The 18,113-nt window shown below is 42.1% G+C and overlaps 2 protein-coding genes across 2 annotated transcripts in view; both read right to left on the bottom strand.

Annotated features, from left to right (window-relative positions):
• Positions 1–18,113, bottom strand: part of LOC309567684 (fish-egg lectin-like) — a 102,101-nt gene that overhangs the window by 51,065 nt on the left and 32,923 nt on the right. The gene's annotated exons all lie outside the window — the stretch shown is intronic.
• On the bottom strand, positions 6,482–16,558 carry LOC309568325 (fish-egg lectin-like; the record flags this gene model as incomplete). Its single annotated transcript, XM_082273988.1, has 4 exons — positions 6,482–6,632; positions 8,233–8,566; positions 12,022–12,249; positions 16,504–16,558. 4 exons carry the CDS (start codon positions 16,556–16,558, stop codon positions 6,482–6,484), a joined length of 768 nt encoding a protein of 255 aa, XP_082130114.1.

Below are 18,113 nucleotides of genomic sequence, written 5' to 3'. Positions count from 1 at the left end.
ATGAAACAGTGCATTGAGGTCAGCTTGTAAGTTGGAGACATCCTGTAAGGAAGTTATTCCACTGCAAAGCTTGGTGTCATCTGCAAGGACTGAAATGGTACTTTTAATCCCAGACCCTATATCATTTATAAAGATATTAAAAAGTAAGGGTCCCAACACCCGAACCTTGGGGTACACCACTGATAACCTTAGAACATTCAGAGTAAGAATCATTAACCACTACTCTCTGAATTCTATCTTTTAGACAATTTTCTATCCATTTACAAACTGATCTTTCCAAGCCTGTAGACTTTACCTTACACATTAGCTGTGTGTGGGGAACTGTGTCAAACACTTTTGCAAAATCCAAGTATACTATGGTTTTACTTACCTCCTCATAAAAAGAAATCAGGTTTGTTAGACAACTTCTGTCTTTCATGAATCCATGCTGTCTGTTGCTTAAAATATTATTTTTTTTTTCAGCTAGAACTCATCTATGTGGTCTTTTATTAAACTCTCCAGTATCTTCCCGACTATAGAAGTTAAACTAACAAGTCTATAGTTACTTGGCAAAGACTTTGATGCCTTTTTAAATATAGGCACCACATTGGCCCTACGCCAGTCCAGTGGTACTATTCCAGTCCTTAACGAGTCCCTAAAAATTAGAAACAAAGGCTTTGAAATTACAGCGCTCAATTCTTTTAGGATGCGTAGTTGGGTGCCATCTGGTCCAGGCGCTTTATCCACCCTTATTATTGTTTCCACCAGTAACATTAAGGGCTGGGACAGGGATAGAGGTCTCTATCAACCAAGCTCCATTAATACCAATGGTGAGGGGAGATCAATTATCAACTTATGGCTATAATTGTCAAAAGGGAAGGTCACATCAAAAACCCTGTGTATAACATTACCCGGGGCAGAAAGAATACGATGGCCACTACAGGGCTGAAGGGCCCCAAACTTCACAGAATGAGCGTCTGTTGATCTACGCGGGTTTATTCTGCAAAGCTTTAGCAGTGTTCCCCCCCAATCCTTCATTGACATGCAGAGTCCCCCTCTCCCTGCAATCACATTCTCATGTTTATAGCTCTGGGGATGATTGCTGGAGAGAGGTGCTCACTAGTTTATGGGTCACTCCTGGCAGGTGCTTTCCCCAGGCCTGCACAGTCCCCCCCATCCAGCCCAGAACCCATCTATCAGTCCCCCCCATCCAGTCCCGGTCATATCCATCATCCTCCCCATCCAGCCCCATCCCATTTATCAGTCCCCCCCCAACCAGCCCCTGTCCCATTTATCAGTCCCCCCCATCCAGCCCCATTTATCAGTTCACCCCATCCAGCCCCGGTCCCATCTATCAGCCCCCCCCCATCCAGCCCTGGTCCCATTTATCAGCCCCCCACCCAGCCCCAGTCCCATGTATCAGTCCCCCCCATCCTCATCCAGCCCTGGTCCCATCTATCAGCCCCCCCCCATTCAGCCCTGGTCCCATCTATCAGCCCCGGTCCCACCAATCAGGGTTTTCAATGCAATGTGTATCAGGGCAGTGCATTGTGGACATTCGATGGGCCAAACAAATGGTCCAAAGCCCCCTTGATTCGGGTGTTCGGCAAACGGGAGGGGTAGGAAACATCACCCTTCCACTTATGGTAATGGTGGTCGTCAAGATACTCCTTATGGGTGGCCCTAATCACCTTTGAGGTATAATGTGGAGACTCATAATCGATATGCACCTTTAAGCAAAGAAGCTAGAGATGGGATGGCAGTATTTGTGGATTATCCTCTTCCTAACCCCCCCCCCCCCCCCCATGGAATATGGGGGAATATCTTCTATTACTTTAACCAAATTGCCTCACCAATTATTCTATTACTGATATAGGTGTATGTGTGGGGATGGATGTGTGTCTGTTGCATCTGCCTGTCTGTGGTGACAATGTTGTCATATTTTAATATTCGCTATGGTGGAGGTGTATTTTTAGTATTTGTATTTTCAATAAAGTTTTTTTTAAGACCGGAAAGGTTTTTCCCCCTTAATGACCAGGCCACTATTTTCAACTTGCCACTGTGTGACTTTAACTGACAATTGCGCGGTCATGCAATCATGTACCCAAACTAAATTTACGTCCTTTTATTCCTACAAATAGAGCTTTATTTTGGTGGTATTTGATCACCTTTGCGATTTTAATTTTTGCGCTATTTTTCACATTCTGCCATACACCATCTGGAACATCTGCAATTGGAGCCGCCTGTCCGGTGCATCGGCTTCCCCGCTGACGAGCGGGGACGGAAGCGCGCCACCGGGGGCACACGCTCACTCTCTGGTTGCCTCCAGGCGACCGACGTAGACCTACGTCGGTTTGCCTAGGAGAGCCACACTGCCACAGTAAAAAGGCGGCGTGTGGTTGGCAACCGGTTAATTTTGATATACCAGATAATTTCTCCTTGACGGATCTCTTGTGGACCTCCAGTTCTCTTTAATTATATGCTGTTATTATTAGTCTAGATCAGGGTTTCCCAACCAAGGTTCCTCCTGAGGTTGTTAGGGGTTCCTTGAGCAATTGGCAATTTCTGCCTCTCAGATAAGTTCCCAATGACTCCATTGTTCCTTTTAGCTATCTGTAAAGGGGTAATTTGTCCCAATGATAAGAGTAAGGAGCATTCTTCCCACTGACTGTCACACCAATGTCTCATGAGTTGTAGATTTTTAATTTCTAGCAGGGGTTCCCCCGAGACCAGAAATTTATTTCAAGGGTTCCTCTGTGTTGAAAAGGTTGAGAAAGGCTGATGTAGAGGATCACACAATCCACACAATCCTTTCCTCCCTATTCAAGGAGTGTAGGTTTACTAAAGGTTTAGGTTTATTTGTAATTATTATATTCTCCCTTAGGCTCCATGTACACGGGACGCTGGAAATGGCCGTTTAGGAGCAGTTGGGCGTTTTTTTTAGAAGCCCCTGAACCCATCTACATTTTATCTAATCTGTCCATGTACACCAGGTCGTTTGCGGTCGTTTGCGGGCAGTTGCGTTCAGGGACTTTTTTTAGAACGCAATTATTTGCGTTCGAACGTGTGTTTCCCAGCGTTTCAAACGCAAAATCGCGACCGAATGTGTCCGAACGCGTCCGAACGTGACCGAACGCGATGACCCGCGTTTGGCGTTCGCGTTTTTCCATTTTAAAGGGGAATAATTTTTTTGACCTCTAGGAACGGTTCTAAACGCAAACGCCCGCTAAACGCCCGTTAAATGCGGGTACAAACGCAACCGAACGGACGTTTCAAACGTCCTAAAAATTCCAGCATTCAAAGGGACTTTTAACAACGTCCTGTGTACATGGACCCTTATACCTATTATCGGGGTTTAGCTTATTTAGCTCTTTCATCCTTTTTTGTTTAAATTCAGTCTACTTCAGTATATTTTCCATTCTTCAAGCCCTACACCTGTGGCATATAGCTAGTTGTTAACTGGACTGATATCTGGCTGGCGGGTTGTTTGCCCTTTAAAGTGTAATTCCATTCATATGTTACTGAGAAAAATATAAAAGGAATTAAAACTAAAACATTTAAATTAGAACTACAACCTACTGATTTTCTATTAAAAAAAGGATGGGGGTTATTTATGAAAACCAGAGCCAGGCAATTGTAAGTCTGGCACCTGTATTGACCAACCAGATGTTTTCTTTTTATTCCCTAGATGGCACTAAGCAAATTCAGGCCAAACTCCAGGCCAACAACTAAATACAAAGATGAAATATACATAGGTGAGCTATTCTCCCTGCCAAAAAATATATTTGTGCCCATCCAATGCTGATATATATATATATATATATATATATATATATATATATATATATAGCTCAGCTACACAGTACAGGCTTGTCCGGCAGGGAAGGAGACCAGATTTTGCTCTGCTGCAGTTAAAGAGGAAGTAAACCCTCCTCTGCAACTTTTACCTATAGGTGATCCTATGATAAAGCTTACCTATAGGTACAGTAAATATCTCCTAAACATGTACCGTTTAGGAGATACTTACCTTAAATGCAGCCAGTGACATCACTGGCGCATGCGGTCCGAAGGAACGGCCGCTGGTCCCGTTCCTTCAGAGCCCCGTGCCGTGACCGTCGGCTCCCGCGCACATGAGCGGGAGTGACGTAATTGCGGGTCCGGCCAATCAGATGGCCGGATGCCACGATCCCGGAAGACGGGCGACTGAACATGTCGCCCGTCATACAGGTAAGCGCGCGGGACAGCGGGGGCTCGTTCTAAGGTAAGTATTTCATAATGAGCTAGTATGCGATGCATACTAGCTCATTATGTGTTTCTCTTTCAGGTTTGAAAAACATTTGTTTTAATGAGTTTACAACTTCTTTAAGTAACACTTTAGCCCCAGAAGATTTTGCTGCTCAATGACCAGGCCACTTTTTTTTAACTTGGCACTGCGTGACTTTAACTGATAATTGTGCAGTCATGCAATGCTGTACCCAAACAAAATGTATGACCTTTTTTTCCACACAAACAGAGCTTTCTTTTGGTGGTATTTGATCACCTCTGCGCTTTTTATTTTTTACGATATTAATAAAGAAAAATTTGTGAAAAATTTACATTTTCTACTTTGACTGTTAAAAAATATCCAATATGATCAATTGTTGTCATATATTTAGGCCAAAATGTATTTAGCTACATGTCTTTGACAAAAAAAATTCTCAATGAGCGATTTTTATCCACTTTAAGACCGGAAGATTTTACACCCTTCCTGACCAGGCCATATTTTGAGATTCGGCACTGCGTTACTTTAACAGACAATTGCGCAGTCATGCTATGCTGTACCCAAACAAAATTTATGTACTTTTTTTTTTCCACAAATAGAGCTTTCTTTTGGGGGTATTTGATCACCTGTGCGATTTTAAATTTTTGTGCTATAAACAAAAAAAGAGATTTTTAAAAATAATTTTTAAAAAAGAAAATAACATTACCAAAACAAAATATTTAAAAATCAAAATTTTTTAACATTTTAGGCCAATTTGTTTTCTGCTACATATTTTTGGTAATAAAAATTGCAGTAAGCGTATTTTGATTGGTTTGCGCAAAAGTTATCGCGTATACTAACTACGGGAAAGATTTATATCATTTTTATTGTTTTTTTTTTTTTTACAATAATGGCGGCAATCTGCAATTTTTAGCGGGACTGCGACATTGCGGCGGACAGATATGACCCCTAACTGACATTTTTGACATTTTTGGGGGGACCAGTGACATTACTACAGTAATCAGTGCTAAAAATATGCACTGTTACTGTAATAATGACACTGGCAGGGAAGGGGTTAACACTGTTGGTGATTAAGGGGTTAAATGTATGCCTCATGCTTACCAATGTGTGTGTGGGGGGGGGGGGGGAGGGGGTTCTGTGACACAGACAAAGATTGCAAGTTCAGCTATGCTGAATCCTATGATCTCCTGTCTGTCATAGAGAAGATCCGCCTGCTTTGTTTACATAAGCAGGCGGATCTTCTCACACTTTCCCTGACAATCGGGGAAGAGAGACGGCAATCGCTGCCTCTCCTCCTCCGGTCTGAGTGAGCTGTGAGTGAGCTTCCGGCGGCGCGCGCACGCCGCCGAGATCACTAGGAGTCCAGCGATGTAGGTCTACGTCGCTGGACCCAGGGGAGCCGAGCTGTCGCAGTAGTGTTACTGTGAGCGGTCGGCAAGTGGTTAATAGGTCTTGTCCCTCCCCCAGCCTGTGGAAGAGGAAGCCTGTTGGCTGCAAGTTAGAGATAGTTCGACTCAGATGAAGTGAGACAAATAATTTGTTTATCAATATTTCTATGATAAAGACAAATAAAAACCAATTTGCCAAAAAAAAAGTTTATTTGATGCAAACATTTTTAAAGCAAGATGCAGATATATGATTGATTGAAAGCTCTAGCTAGCATTAGATGCTTTTAGTGCTAATGCAAATCACTGCAGAAATATAAGAATACCCAAACGCTAATTGATTGGGAGCAGTCTGTGTCACCTAGACTAATGGCGCTTTTCCACTGCATGGAACCGAACGGTTCGGGTCGCTTTTGTGCTTTTCCACTGCTGGTACCGCATGGTATAGTGTAGGAACGGTTCGGTACGGTACGGTACGGTACGGCGGCGCTTTTCCACTGCATGGAACCGAACGGTACGGCTCTCAAAAACAGTACCACCACGATTGTGGTTCCAAGAGGTACCATACCCGGTACCATATCCCACAATCCTTTGCATGCAGTCACTATTAGCCACTGATTGGTCAGAGAATCCCACCCACCCCGTTGTTATCCCACCCACTTAACTTAAGTACTACTTTAGTGGAAAAGCAAACCATACCGTACCGAACCGTTCCAACACCGTACCATGCGGTACCAGCAGTGGAAAAGCAAACCGGCCAAGCAGGGCCGAGTAGAGCCGAGCTGGTACTTGCAGTGGAAAAGTGCCAATGAACACACTATAGATTGCTCTGCTTGGTCTTGTGGTTTTGGCCAAATCAGTTATCTGTTTCTACACATCGATAGATTTCACCAGCTGGGTTGAGAAGCCAGAGATAGCCGTTGTCGTAAGTGACGTGTTTGAAAGTGGCACAGAAATCTAGCATGATCCAGGACTTTCCAGTTGGGCTTTTGGCACTGATTCCCTCCCTGAAACAAAAATATTTTTTCAGTTATACAACATAAAAAAATTATATTCAAAATAGCATTTCCTCTAAGGAAAATTTTATGGAATACCAGCCAACATAGCAAATTAGAAATCCATCACTAGGATAAGATTTTCAGGCTGACCAAATAGTCAGTGTTAAAAAACCTTGGTCACTGGGGGTATCATTTAAAGTGGAACGTCATCCTAAAAGGGAAGTTCTGCTTTATGCTCTCCTCTTTTTTGGCACCTATTTTTAGGGGGGAGGGAATGGGTACCTGGTTGTGACAGGTACTCGCTCCCACTTCAATTTGAATAGCTACCGGAAGTTCTCCCCCGCCCGCAAACCTTCTGGGACAGGTCACATTCACAAAGTGCAGCACAACTCACGCATGCCCAGTGGGCAGCAGGCTGCGAAGCAGCAAGGAGTCACAGCTTCTCTGCCCACAGTAAACATGCTGGCACCGGTACCTGAAGACTGGGGACAAAGCAACTCTTGTGAGCGTTGCCCTGGACCCCTGGACAGATGAGTGCCCTTTTATTAAAAGTCAGCAGCTACAGTATTTATAGTTGCTGACTTTAAAGCGGAGTTCCGGCCTCGGGGGTCAAATTTAGATAAAAATACCCCCGGGACAGTCAGGGCTAGTTCATTCCACATTTTTACATTCTTACTTGTAAGAAGAAATACTTACCTTGAAAAGTTCTACTCCAGCGCTGCCATCTCAGGTGTGGGCAGCTGAAGCCAGCGCGTCCTCTTCTGTGGCCTCTTCGGTGACGTCGGAGCCCCACAATGCACTGCACCGGCCCCGCTCGTCACTTCCGATGCAGGAGTGGCATCCCTGCACAGCTTCTGAAGCTGTTTAACAGGGAATGCCGTGCTTGCACCGGAACTGACGAGCGGGGCCGGTGCAGTGCATTGTGGGACTCCGACATCACCGAAGAGGCCACAGAAGAGGACGCGCTGGCATCAGCTGCCCACACCTGAGATGGCAGCACTGGAGAAGAACTTTTCAAGGTAAGTATTTCTTCTTACAGGTAAGAATGTAAGAATGTGGAATGTACTAGCCCTGACTGTCCCGGGGGTATTTTTATCTAAATTTCACCCCCGAGGCGCATTGTCTCCTGGGAGCGATGACGTTCAGCTCCCAGGAGTCATCGCAAGCCGGAAGTGACTGCGCATAACTGGGAGGAAGTGGAAGGAAGGTGAGTATATTTTCTTCAATATCAAGGTAAGTGACCAAAAAAAACATAATTGGGAGCATCCATTTCTTTTTCAGGTGGCCCTTAGCAAGCGGATAGCCCAAAATCGATTTTTTCGATTTTGAGGCTGGAACTCCGTTTTACAGTTCTTTGTAGAAAGGCTGAAGAACTGTTTTATTGCCCATGTTAAGTGTTCAAAAAGTACAATTTCAGTTGAATAAAGAGAGCAAAAAGGCAAGAAACCTCTAACACTGATGTGAGCATACACAATAGTTGCTGAGTTACAACTAGTGGACTTTTCTAATTGACTTACCTTCAAGATTTTTCACTGACACTTCTTTACAAAAGTAACATTTATATAGACATTGCCCTAAAGCTACTGTATACATAGGAAAAAAAAATTACCTTCTGTACACGTTGCCTTCTGGATTGACGCCATGCACAGAGCCATCTGTGCCAACCTCTATCATTGTCAGTTTGCCCTCAATTTGCTCCCAAAGGGTTCCCTTGCAGGATGTTGGCTTGACATTGTGGCGGAAGTAAATCTGATTGTTTCTTCCGACTGCCCAGCAGCCCATTGGACCACAGCTGTAATAACTGTATCCCTCACCCATTTCGTTGAAGTATACAGCAGAAGATCCTGAAACTGTGCAACTCTTTCTCAAGCAGAGAGCGTTGTCCTTATTGCTCACTCCACCCAAGAACTTATCGCCACCAGCATCTACCTGCTTGAAGAGCCCTGTTGAAAAAAAACACAAAACAAAACATTGACCCATTAAATTGAGTGTAATAACAGAGAGAAGATTAATCCCTTAATGCCTTAGTCTTTTTTGACATTTGTTGTTTACAAGTTAAAATCAGAAAAAAAAAGAAAAAGAAAAAATTTGTATTTTTTGCTAGAAAATGACTTAGAACCCCCAAACATTATATGTATATATATATATATATATATATATATATATATATATATATATATATATTAGCAGAGACCCTAGAGAATAAAATGGCAATCATTGCATAATTTTATGTAACACTGCATTTGCGCAGCTGTCTTGCAAATGCAATTTGTTTTTAGAAGAAATACACTTTCATGAATTAAAAACAAAACAAAAAAAACTTAAAGTTAGCCCAATTTTTTTTTTGCATAATGTGAAAGATGATTTTACACCAAGAAAAGATATATATATTTTTAGTAGAGACCCTAGAGAATATAATAGCAATCATTGTATAATTTTATTTAACACGGCATTTGCGCAGGGGTCTTGCTAATGCAATTTTTTTTTGGAAGAAATGCACTTTCATGAATTAAAAACAAAACAAAAAAACTTACAGTTAGCCCATTTTTTTTTTTTGCATACTGTGAAAGATGATGTTACACCAAGAAAATATATATATATCTTGTTAGTAGAGACCCTAGAGAATAAAATGGCAATCATTGCATAATTTTATGTAACACGGCATTTGCGCAGCTGTCTTGCAAATGCAATTTTTTTTGGAAGAAATACACTTTCATGAATTAAAAACAAAACAAAAAAACTTAAAGTTAGCCCAATTTTTTGTTTGCATAATGTGAAAGATGATGTTACACCAAGAAAAGATATATATATATTTTTAGTAGAGACCGTTTTAGTAGTAAACGTAAAGTTTTTTTTGCATACTGTGAAAGATGATTTTACACCAAGAAAAGATATATATATATATATATATATATATATATATATATATATATATATATATATTTAGTAGAGACCCTAGAGAATAAAATGGCAATTATTGTATAATTTTATGTACCACGGCATTTGCACAGCGGTCTTGCAAATGCAATTTCTTTTGGAAGAAATGCACATTTATGAATTAAAAACAAATAAAAAAAAACGGAAAGTTAGCCCAATTTTTTGTTTGCATAATGTGAAAGATGATGTTACACCAAGAAAAGATATATATATATTTTTAGTAGAGACCGTTTTAGTAGTAAACGTAAAGTTAGCCCAATTTTTTTTTGTTGCATAATATGAAAGAAGATTTTACACCAATATATATATATATATATATATATATATATATATATATATATATATGTTTTTAGTGGAGACCCTAGAGAATAAAATAGCAATCATTGCTGCTCTAAAAATATGACTGGTGTAAATGAAGGGGGGAAAGGGGACAAAAGCTGCTGACACAGACGGTGATCCAATAAACATAAATAAAAAATATAGTGTAGCGCTAATCAATGTACATAAATGAATACTACAAAAGACATCATAAAAAATGACCAGCAATATAGCATGTGATAAGTCCAAAGAAAAAAACAATTGTGCAAGTGAAAGTCCCACAAAGTGAAAGATGAGAATGTGAGTATCCAAAACACAATTGATATCCAAAAATCATACAGTGTATCCTTCTTGTGACACCACAGGGAAGTGCAGGTAGGGGGACACCACTGTGTAAGGTGTTGGGAAGCAGCTTACCAGAGCAATATGGCCACTCAAATGAATGAGATAGCCTCAGCATATGTAAAGGATATATGACAGAAGACCATAGCGTAATCCCGTAATGTATTGAAAAAGGTTTATTTAACATTCTACTTACAAATAAGACGATACAAGCAGGCACATCGATAAAACAGGACTGTGGGTTTCCAACCAGTATACAGGAAGTAGGCCGGCACGTATCGGGGCGTGTGGACGTTGCGTCTGGTGCCACCGACGCGTTTTGTCATCAAAAGACGTTCAATAAACCTTTTTCAATACATTACGGGATTATGCTATGGTCTTCTGTTATATATCCTTCACATATTAAACAAGCAAAAAGTTGGGGGAGCAAACCCTGAACACGTATTTCTAAAGCTGGTGCAGCTATGAACCAAGCGACATTCATATTAAAAAATAATATTAAAAAAGAGAATGGGATGTAAACATCCTTTGTGACAGTACTAAGCCAGTACTAAGCAGTGACAGGTACTCTTTATGGAGGGATCAAAGGGTTAAATGTGTCCCTAGGGCAGTGATGGCGAACCTTGGCACCCCAGGTGTTTTAGAACTACATTTCCCATGATGCTTAACTACACTGCAGAGTGCATAAGCATCATGGGAATTGCAGTTCCAAAACATCTGGGGGTGCCAAGGTACGCCATCACTGCCCTGGGTGGTGCTTTCTATCTTTCTGGGGGTTGTATTTACTGAATGAACATAGAGACCTGTGTTTCCAAATAGGAGGGACACAGGATCTCTGTGTTCATTACTGACAAAACAGCGGTCCGACGTGCAGGGGCGGCCCGTCCAATTAGGGGCGCCCCTATACATGCATTCGGCCCCTAATCTACATGCAGGATGCCGGATGCATACATTCCAATGGGGGATTTTTTTTTTTTTTAAGCACGTGATTAGAGCCAGAGGCTCTCAGGCTTCAAAAAAGGGTGGGCTCGGAGTGCAGAGCACCGTGCCCTGAGCCCACCCAGTTGTATGGCAATAGTGAATAAATATTCGCAATTCTCACACTGATTCTCCTCCCAGCCAATCAGGAAGAGGGTTGTGAGACCCCTTTCCCAATTGGCCAAAAGGTGAAGCGATCTTACTGGCCACTGGCCATGAAGAGGGAGGAGACACACGGCTAGAGGAGAAACACAGCGGCTCAGCCATCCAGCACTCCCCGGTTGGACAGGAGGAAGGAGGAGGTAAGGAGGCAGGCCGTCCGGGGGGTGCGTTGGTTTGCCCCCCCCCGAATTACCGAGCACCAGCCGCCACTGCTGATGTGTTTAAAACAGCAGACTGCCGTTCTGTCTCCACAGGGAGCGATCGGGTGTGCCCGGCGGATCCGCTGATTGGCTCCCCCCGTGGCCAATCGGCTCGTGCGCACACCTCCACTAGTGATCTCGCGAAGGGACGTATAGTTACGTAATTTCATGGGACAGAGCCGACCTACCACAGTATATGTACTACTGGCGGTCGGCAAGTGGTTAAATCAACATTTGCAGCTCCAGGGTCCGGCCAGACTCAGGAGTCCAGAAGGTTAAAAAAAAAAAAGGTAAAAATTCTGTGGATTTCGTTTTTTTTAAAGAATGATATTAATGCCTCCATGTACTTTCTAAAGCAATGTCGAATATTTCAATATTATGTAGATGATATAATTATATTTCCACCTTTTATTATTCATATTTTATCAAAGATAAATTACACATCGGATATGAATAATTACCTGATAAAGACATCCAGTCATTGCCTTGGATCTTATAGATGACGTTGGCTCTGTTCACACCCCAAACTCCAGCGGGTCCAACAGAAACATGGGTGAGCTTTCCAGGAATTTGGATCCAGGTATTGTTTTCCCATCTGTAAATGTCATCATTATCGCTCACACCGTACACTTCACCAGCGCCGGCATCAATCTGTTTCAATTTTCCCGGGATTAGTGTGCACTGAAAATCTGAACCAGAGAAAAACCCTTAATAAGATAATACATATATGCAAAAAATATGGAAGATTCAGTAGTAATTATAAGGCTAACTTACAAATAACTGCAGCTTTATCTGTGACATTGTTATACAAAGAATTATCCTGTTCGAAAGGCATTTCCCTTTAAGTGGAAGTCAGATTAGACAGTATCACTTTTTTAGCAGTTAATATACCTGCTAAATCACTCATTGTATTTGCATAGACATGCGCAAAGGGTGTGCTGACAGAATCGCGGGACGCATGACGCGCAAAAGAAGCTCTTGTACCTTTTTTGGGCGTCATGCGTCCCGCGATTCTGTTTGCGCGGTGTTGCCGCGATTCGGCAGGTGGAAATCGCGGCAACATCGCACAGCATGTCGGGTTCCATTGCAAATCACGGGCATCACACAGGCGTCCCGCGATTTGCAATGATTTCCGCTATGCCCACATGTGAACGTAGCCTAAAGATCAGTGTACTTCTGCTTCTCCTTCCCCCCCCAGCTTTTATGCACTTGAGAACAGAGGAAATGTGATCATTTATAAATCGGGGGAAAAAAGATATTTATAATGTTTTTTATATCTATACAAAAATGTTTTGCCTTTAATTTCTATGAATGGGTTGTTTTACAAGATGATACTGTAGTTTACAATCACTTTAAGACTTTAGGACCACTTTAAATCGGATCCCACCTCCAGTATAAGGCTATTCTATCTGCCCTGTAAGGCTGGGTTCACACGAGCTGCGGCCGCGGCTCACAGCAGGGGTCCGGGGCGTGTCTTTTCACCGTTTCAGGTGCAAATCAGGTCCAAATTATTGGCTGAATTTACACCTGAAACGGACCAGAAGACATACAGGACTGCGGCCGCTCAGAGGTGTGTGAACCGGCTCCATTGAGAGCTGGTTGCACTCTACTGTCATGCAAATTGGATGCAAAATTGGATGCAGGGAAACCCGCATCAGTATGAACCCAGCCTAAAAAGGAAAGATGTCTATACTTACCTATTCTGAACGATTAGTCCGCTAACTTTCAATCGTGGTTGAAAAGACATTGTGGTTTGGAAGGATTGCTCTTTTGAAAATTAATTCGGGTTCTTTATATTAATTTCAGACAGCCCCCTTTCCACTTTCAAAAACAGTCTTTGCCAGGATGACAACATTGACAATAAAATGTTTCTTTCTATGGAGATGTGTCACCCAGACTTCTATAGAATCCTTACTAGACTAAAGGATCGAGATGAAGCAGATTTACCTAATACAGAGATATATTATAAAACATCTGGCACACATACCGGATTGGTTTGACACATCCCATGTTAACTTGTGGGTTACAATAGAATGTAACGTGTACCCAAAATTAATATCTGCCTTACCCTGAAAATCATCTTTAGCAATACCCCTGCCACTGCAAAAATATCCTTCTTTACACCAGTGGTCTTGAAAACATTGAGGCAGGTTTAAATTGATTATCACCTCTCTTCAAACAATCAATCCTAAACACTTATATTAGGGAATCCAGACTTTCTCTCTGAATATGAATTTGCAACTTTTTTACACTGGTGAACAACCAAGCCTTCACATATGTTCCAAAGCCTACAAGGGGGACATTCACAACCTCTTGCAGTTATTTTATCCTACAAATGATACAGAGAGTAGCTTGGTTCTATCCATGGCCTTCGAGCAGATATGAATCTCAGGGAAAATAACATTTCTTTCTCATATAATCTCCTCTATTCTGACCAACAAAGGGAGAGAGGGGCACTGGTGAGCAGTCTTGTTGGAACAGGAAGGGGCCATCCAAAAACTGTTCTTAAAAAGTGGGGAGCAGCATGAAATTGTCTAAAATGTCTTGGTATGCTGATGCCTTAGGAGTTCCCTTCACTAGAACTTAGGGGCCAAGCCCAACCCCTGAAAAACAACCCCACACCATAATCCCCCCCTCCACCAAATGATTTGAACCAGTGCACAAAGCAAGTTCCATGAAGACATGGCTGAGCGAGTTTGGGGTGGAGGAACCTGACTGGCCTGCATAGAGTTCTGACCTAAACCCAATAGAACACCTTTGGGATGAATTAGAGCAGAGACTGCGAGCCAGACCTTCTAGTCCACATCAGTGCCTGACCTCACAAATTAACTTCTGGAAGAATGGTCAAACATTCCCAGACACACTCCTAAACCTCGTGGACAGCTTTCTAGGAAGGGTTGAAGCTGTTATTGCTGCAAAGGGTGGGCCCACTCAATATTGAACCCTACAGACTAAAGCCCTGTACACACGCAACTATTATCGGCCGACGATCGTCCGTCTTTTTCCAGAGTTGTGTTTTGTTGGTTGGAATGTGCCTAGACTGCACACGAACTTTCTCGCCCAACAAAATTCTACTTCAGAAGTGATGTCATGTGTTGGGTTGTTTTCTTTGTGTTCTTTCTTCACTGAGCATGCCCAGACTTGCTCATCAGATTTTTCCCTGTCGAAATCTGTACTGACTGCACGAAAATCGGCTGTTGTGTTGACGGCCAACAAAAATTTTATAGCCTGCACACCAGATTTTTTTCGCCCGAAAAGTCGGAGTTGGTTGTCAGAAGCATCATACTAACAAGCCGAAAATCGGCAGATCGGTCGTCGGACGAAAATTCCCTGCCAATTTTCGACGCGTGTGTACGGGGCTTAAGACTGGGATGTCATTAAAGTTCATGTGCCTGTAAAGGCAGGCGTCCCAATACTTTTTGGAATATAATATAAAAGGGAAAGGGAATTGAAGATCACACTATAAAAAGAAGATATTTCTAAAAGCATTATTCTAACTCTAAATTAAATATGACCAGTATAGCGCAAGAAAGAAACTATAAAATGTTAAGTTGCTGGTAAAGATCCCCACACAGATTTATCCAGATATCTGCCCTAAACCCAAGGGCATGTTGGAGACATATAGTGGGGGCAGGCACTTATCTGCATTAATGGTGGAATTGCCCATTAATTAAATAGAAAATTGGGAAGCAGTAGAGCAGATATCAAACAAAGAAATGTCAACCATCCTTAAGTGGACCCCAGAGATGGTCTTGCTTTTGGTAATCTCTGGCTCCATGTCCTCAATTAGGAAATCACCACTCAGGTTCTTTCTGTGTGCAGCTAGAATCCTAATTCCTGTACATTGCCAATCCACTAAACCCAGAAGCGTAACTAGAACCTTCAGGGCCCCGGTGCAAGAAACCATGAAGGGCCCCCCAGACCCCTGGCCGGGCCCTTCCCTTCAAGCCTGGGGCTCTTCCCACTGATCTTTGGACCCTTTACTCTACTCTCATTGCGGGGCCCTTTATTACGCAGTGGGACCCTTTCACAAGTCCTGCAAAGACAGCAGAACACAAGTGAACTGGATGGGAGGAGTGGTGGGGGCAGCATACAGAAGAACCAATCGCCTTCATTTTCCTCCTGCAGGAGGAAAAAGGAGGACAGTGATTTCTCTACATGCTGCCCCCACTGGCCCTCCTATCCAGGTGTACAGGGGAGCTGCGCAGGCCCCCTGGAGCATGGGGCCCGGTTGCAATTGCACCCCCTGCAACCCCTGTAGTTACGCCCCTGACTAAACCCCTACAGGTGTGGGAATGGATGGCAAAGATTTGTTATTTTATGAGGATGGAGGAAGTGATTGCCCAACAACAGAATACATTCGAGAAGTTTAGTGCAAAATGGTCCCAGACAAAATAGTGTGTGTGTGTGTATATATATATATATATATATATATATATATATATATATATATATCAAGATTCATCTTTCTCTCCTCCTCTCTTTCTCTCTCTCTTTCTCTCTCTCTCTCTCTCTCCTTTCCTCTTTCTCTCTTTCTCCTCCTCTCTCCCTCTCTCCTTTTTCTCTCCTTTGTTTCACTCTCTCCATGTCATATGAAATCAAACATAAACAGGTACAGGTATGAACGCATTATGCCTGTTATTCTTATTAAAAAAGAAAATAATCACAACTCTGACTCTGCAAGTACAAAAATGGTTCAAAAGGCACAACACTTATCCTTTAAGAGAAGCAATAACAGTTCAAAAAGCAATTAAGTGCAGTAACTCAAGTCAATTTAAAAATCAATAAAACTAGTCTGCCCATTGCAAGCTGTCAAAAACTGAATTCTGATTGCCTTTAAAAAGTATAATTGCAGATGACTGCTGTGACTACTGTAGTAGATAAACACGAGTATCTGACCTCCCCTTGAGGTGGAAGGAGATGGGAAGGGAGAGGGGACTTACCTCCAGCGGCAGAGATTCCACCACACAGTAGGAGGAGGCTCACAACAAAGAACATCTTTGTAGGTCTGGATGCAAATGTTTGGTATAGAGAGCTGGGAGACTTTGTTGTGTGTATATACAGTATATGATGCCTGGACTCCACCTATCATGGAAAGCTGGTCCCCCATTGGCTGACAAAAATAATTTAATAAAACAACATATACTTTTTTTTTTTTTTATATATATTAGTAAAAATTGTTTTGACCTTTTATTATACACATATGAAAAGGCTCTTAATATTAAATGTAACTTGTCATTAAATGTAATATGTAAATATTCACATACTGGCAAGAAACATGAGTTTGTCCATATATTATCGTTTGCCATTCTGTACTTAACCTTTGACTATGAATAGTGCCCAAATGTTCCTATTTAGAAAGACAGACCCATGTCTGGACCCAAATCCCTTTGCCCATATTTTTTCCACATTTGCCCCTCTTTAGGTATGACCTATGGATCTGTAGAATAAATCAACTATTACTTTATTCCTTCACTTTATATTACTACTATAGTAATATACTTACTCCTTAACTGGTTCATACTGAAAATTGTATTCCAGGCAACATTCTGGAAAAGGCAATGTTGTCTATGGAAAGGTAAATGTAAAGGGTCACCATTGCAATATATATATATATATATATATATATATATATATATATATATATATATATATATACACACACACACACATACATATATATATACACACAAAAATGAGTACACCCCTCACATTTTTGAAAATATTTTATTATGTCTTTTCATGTGACAACACTGAATAATTGACACTTTGCTACAATGTAAAGTAGGGAGTGAACAGCTTATATAACAGTGTAAATTTGCTGTCCCCTTAAAATACCTCAACACACAGCCATTAAGGTCTAAACCGCTGGCAACAAAAGTGAGTACACCCCAAGGTGAAAATATCCAAATTGGGCCCAATTAGTTATTTTCTCTCCCCAGTGTCATTTGACTCGTTAGTGATACAAGGTCTCAAGTGTGAATGGGGAGCAGGAGTGTTAAATTTGGTGTTATCGCTCTCACTCTCTCATACTGGTCACTGGAAGTTCAACATGGCACCTCATGGCAAAGAACTCTCTGAGGATCTGAAAAAAAGAATTGTTGCTCTACATAAAGATGGCCTAGGCTATAAGAAGATTGCCAAGACCCTGAAACTGACCTGCAGCATGCTAGCCAAGACTATACAGCGGTTTAACAAGACAGGTTCATCTCAGAATAGGCCTCCTCATGGTCGACCAAAGTAGTTGAGTGCACGTGCTCAGCATCATATCCAGAGGTTGTCTTTGGGAAATACAAGTATGAGTGCTGCCAGCATTGCTGCAGAGGTTGAAGGGGTGGTGGGTCAGCCTGTCAGTGCTCAGACCATACGCCGTACACTGCATCAAATTGGTCTGCATGGCTGTCATCCCAGAAGGAAGCCTCTTCTAAAGACGATGCACAAGAAAGCCTGCAAACAGTTTGCTGAAGACAAGCAGTGTAAGGACATGGATTACTGGAACCATGCCCTGTGGTCTGATGAGAACAAGCGTGTGTGGCAACAACCAGATGAGGAG

Source organism: Pelophylax lessonae (assembly GCF_965119305.1).
Source record: "Pelophylax lessonae genome assembly, chromosome: 12".
NCBI classification, from domain to species: domain Eukaryota; kingdom Metazoa; phylum Chordata; class Amphibia; order Anura; family Ranidae; genus Pelophylax; species Pelophylax lessonae.
Note: the sequence above shows the minus strand (reverse complement) of the source record. Positions and strands in the feature narration are given on the sequence as shown.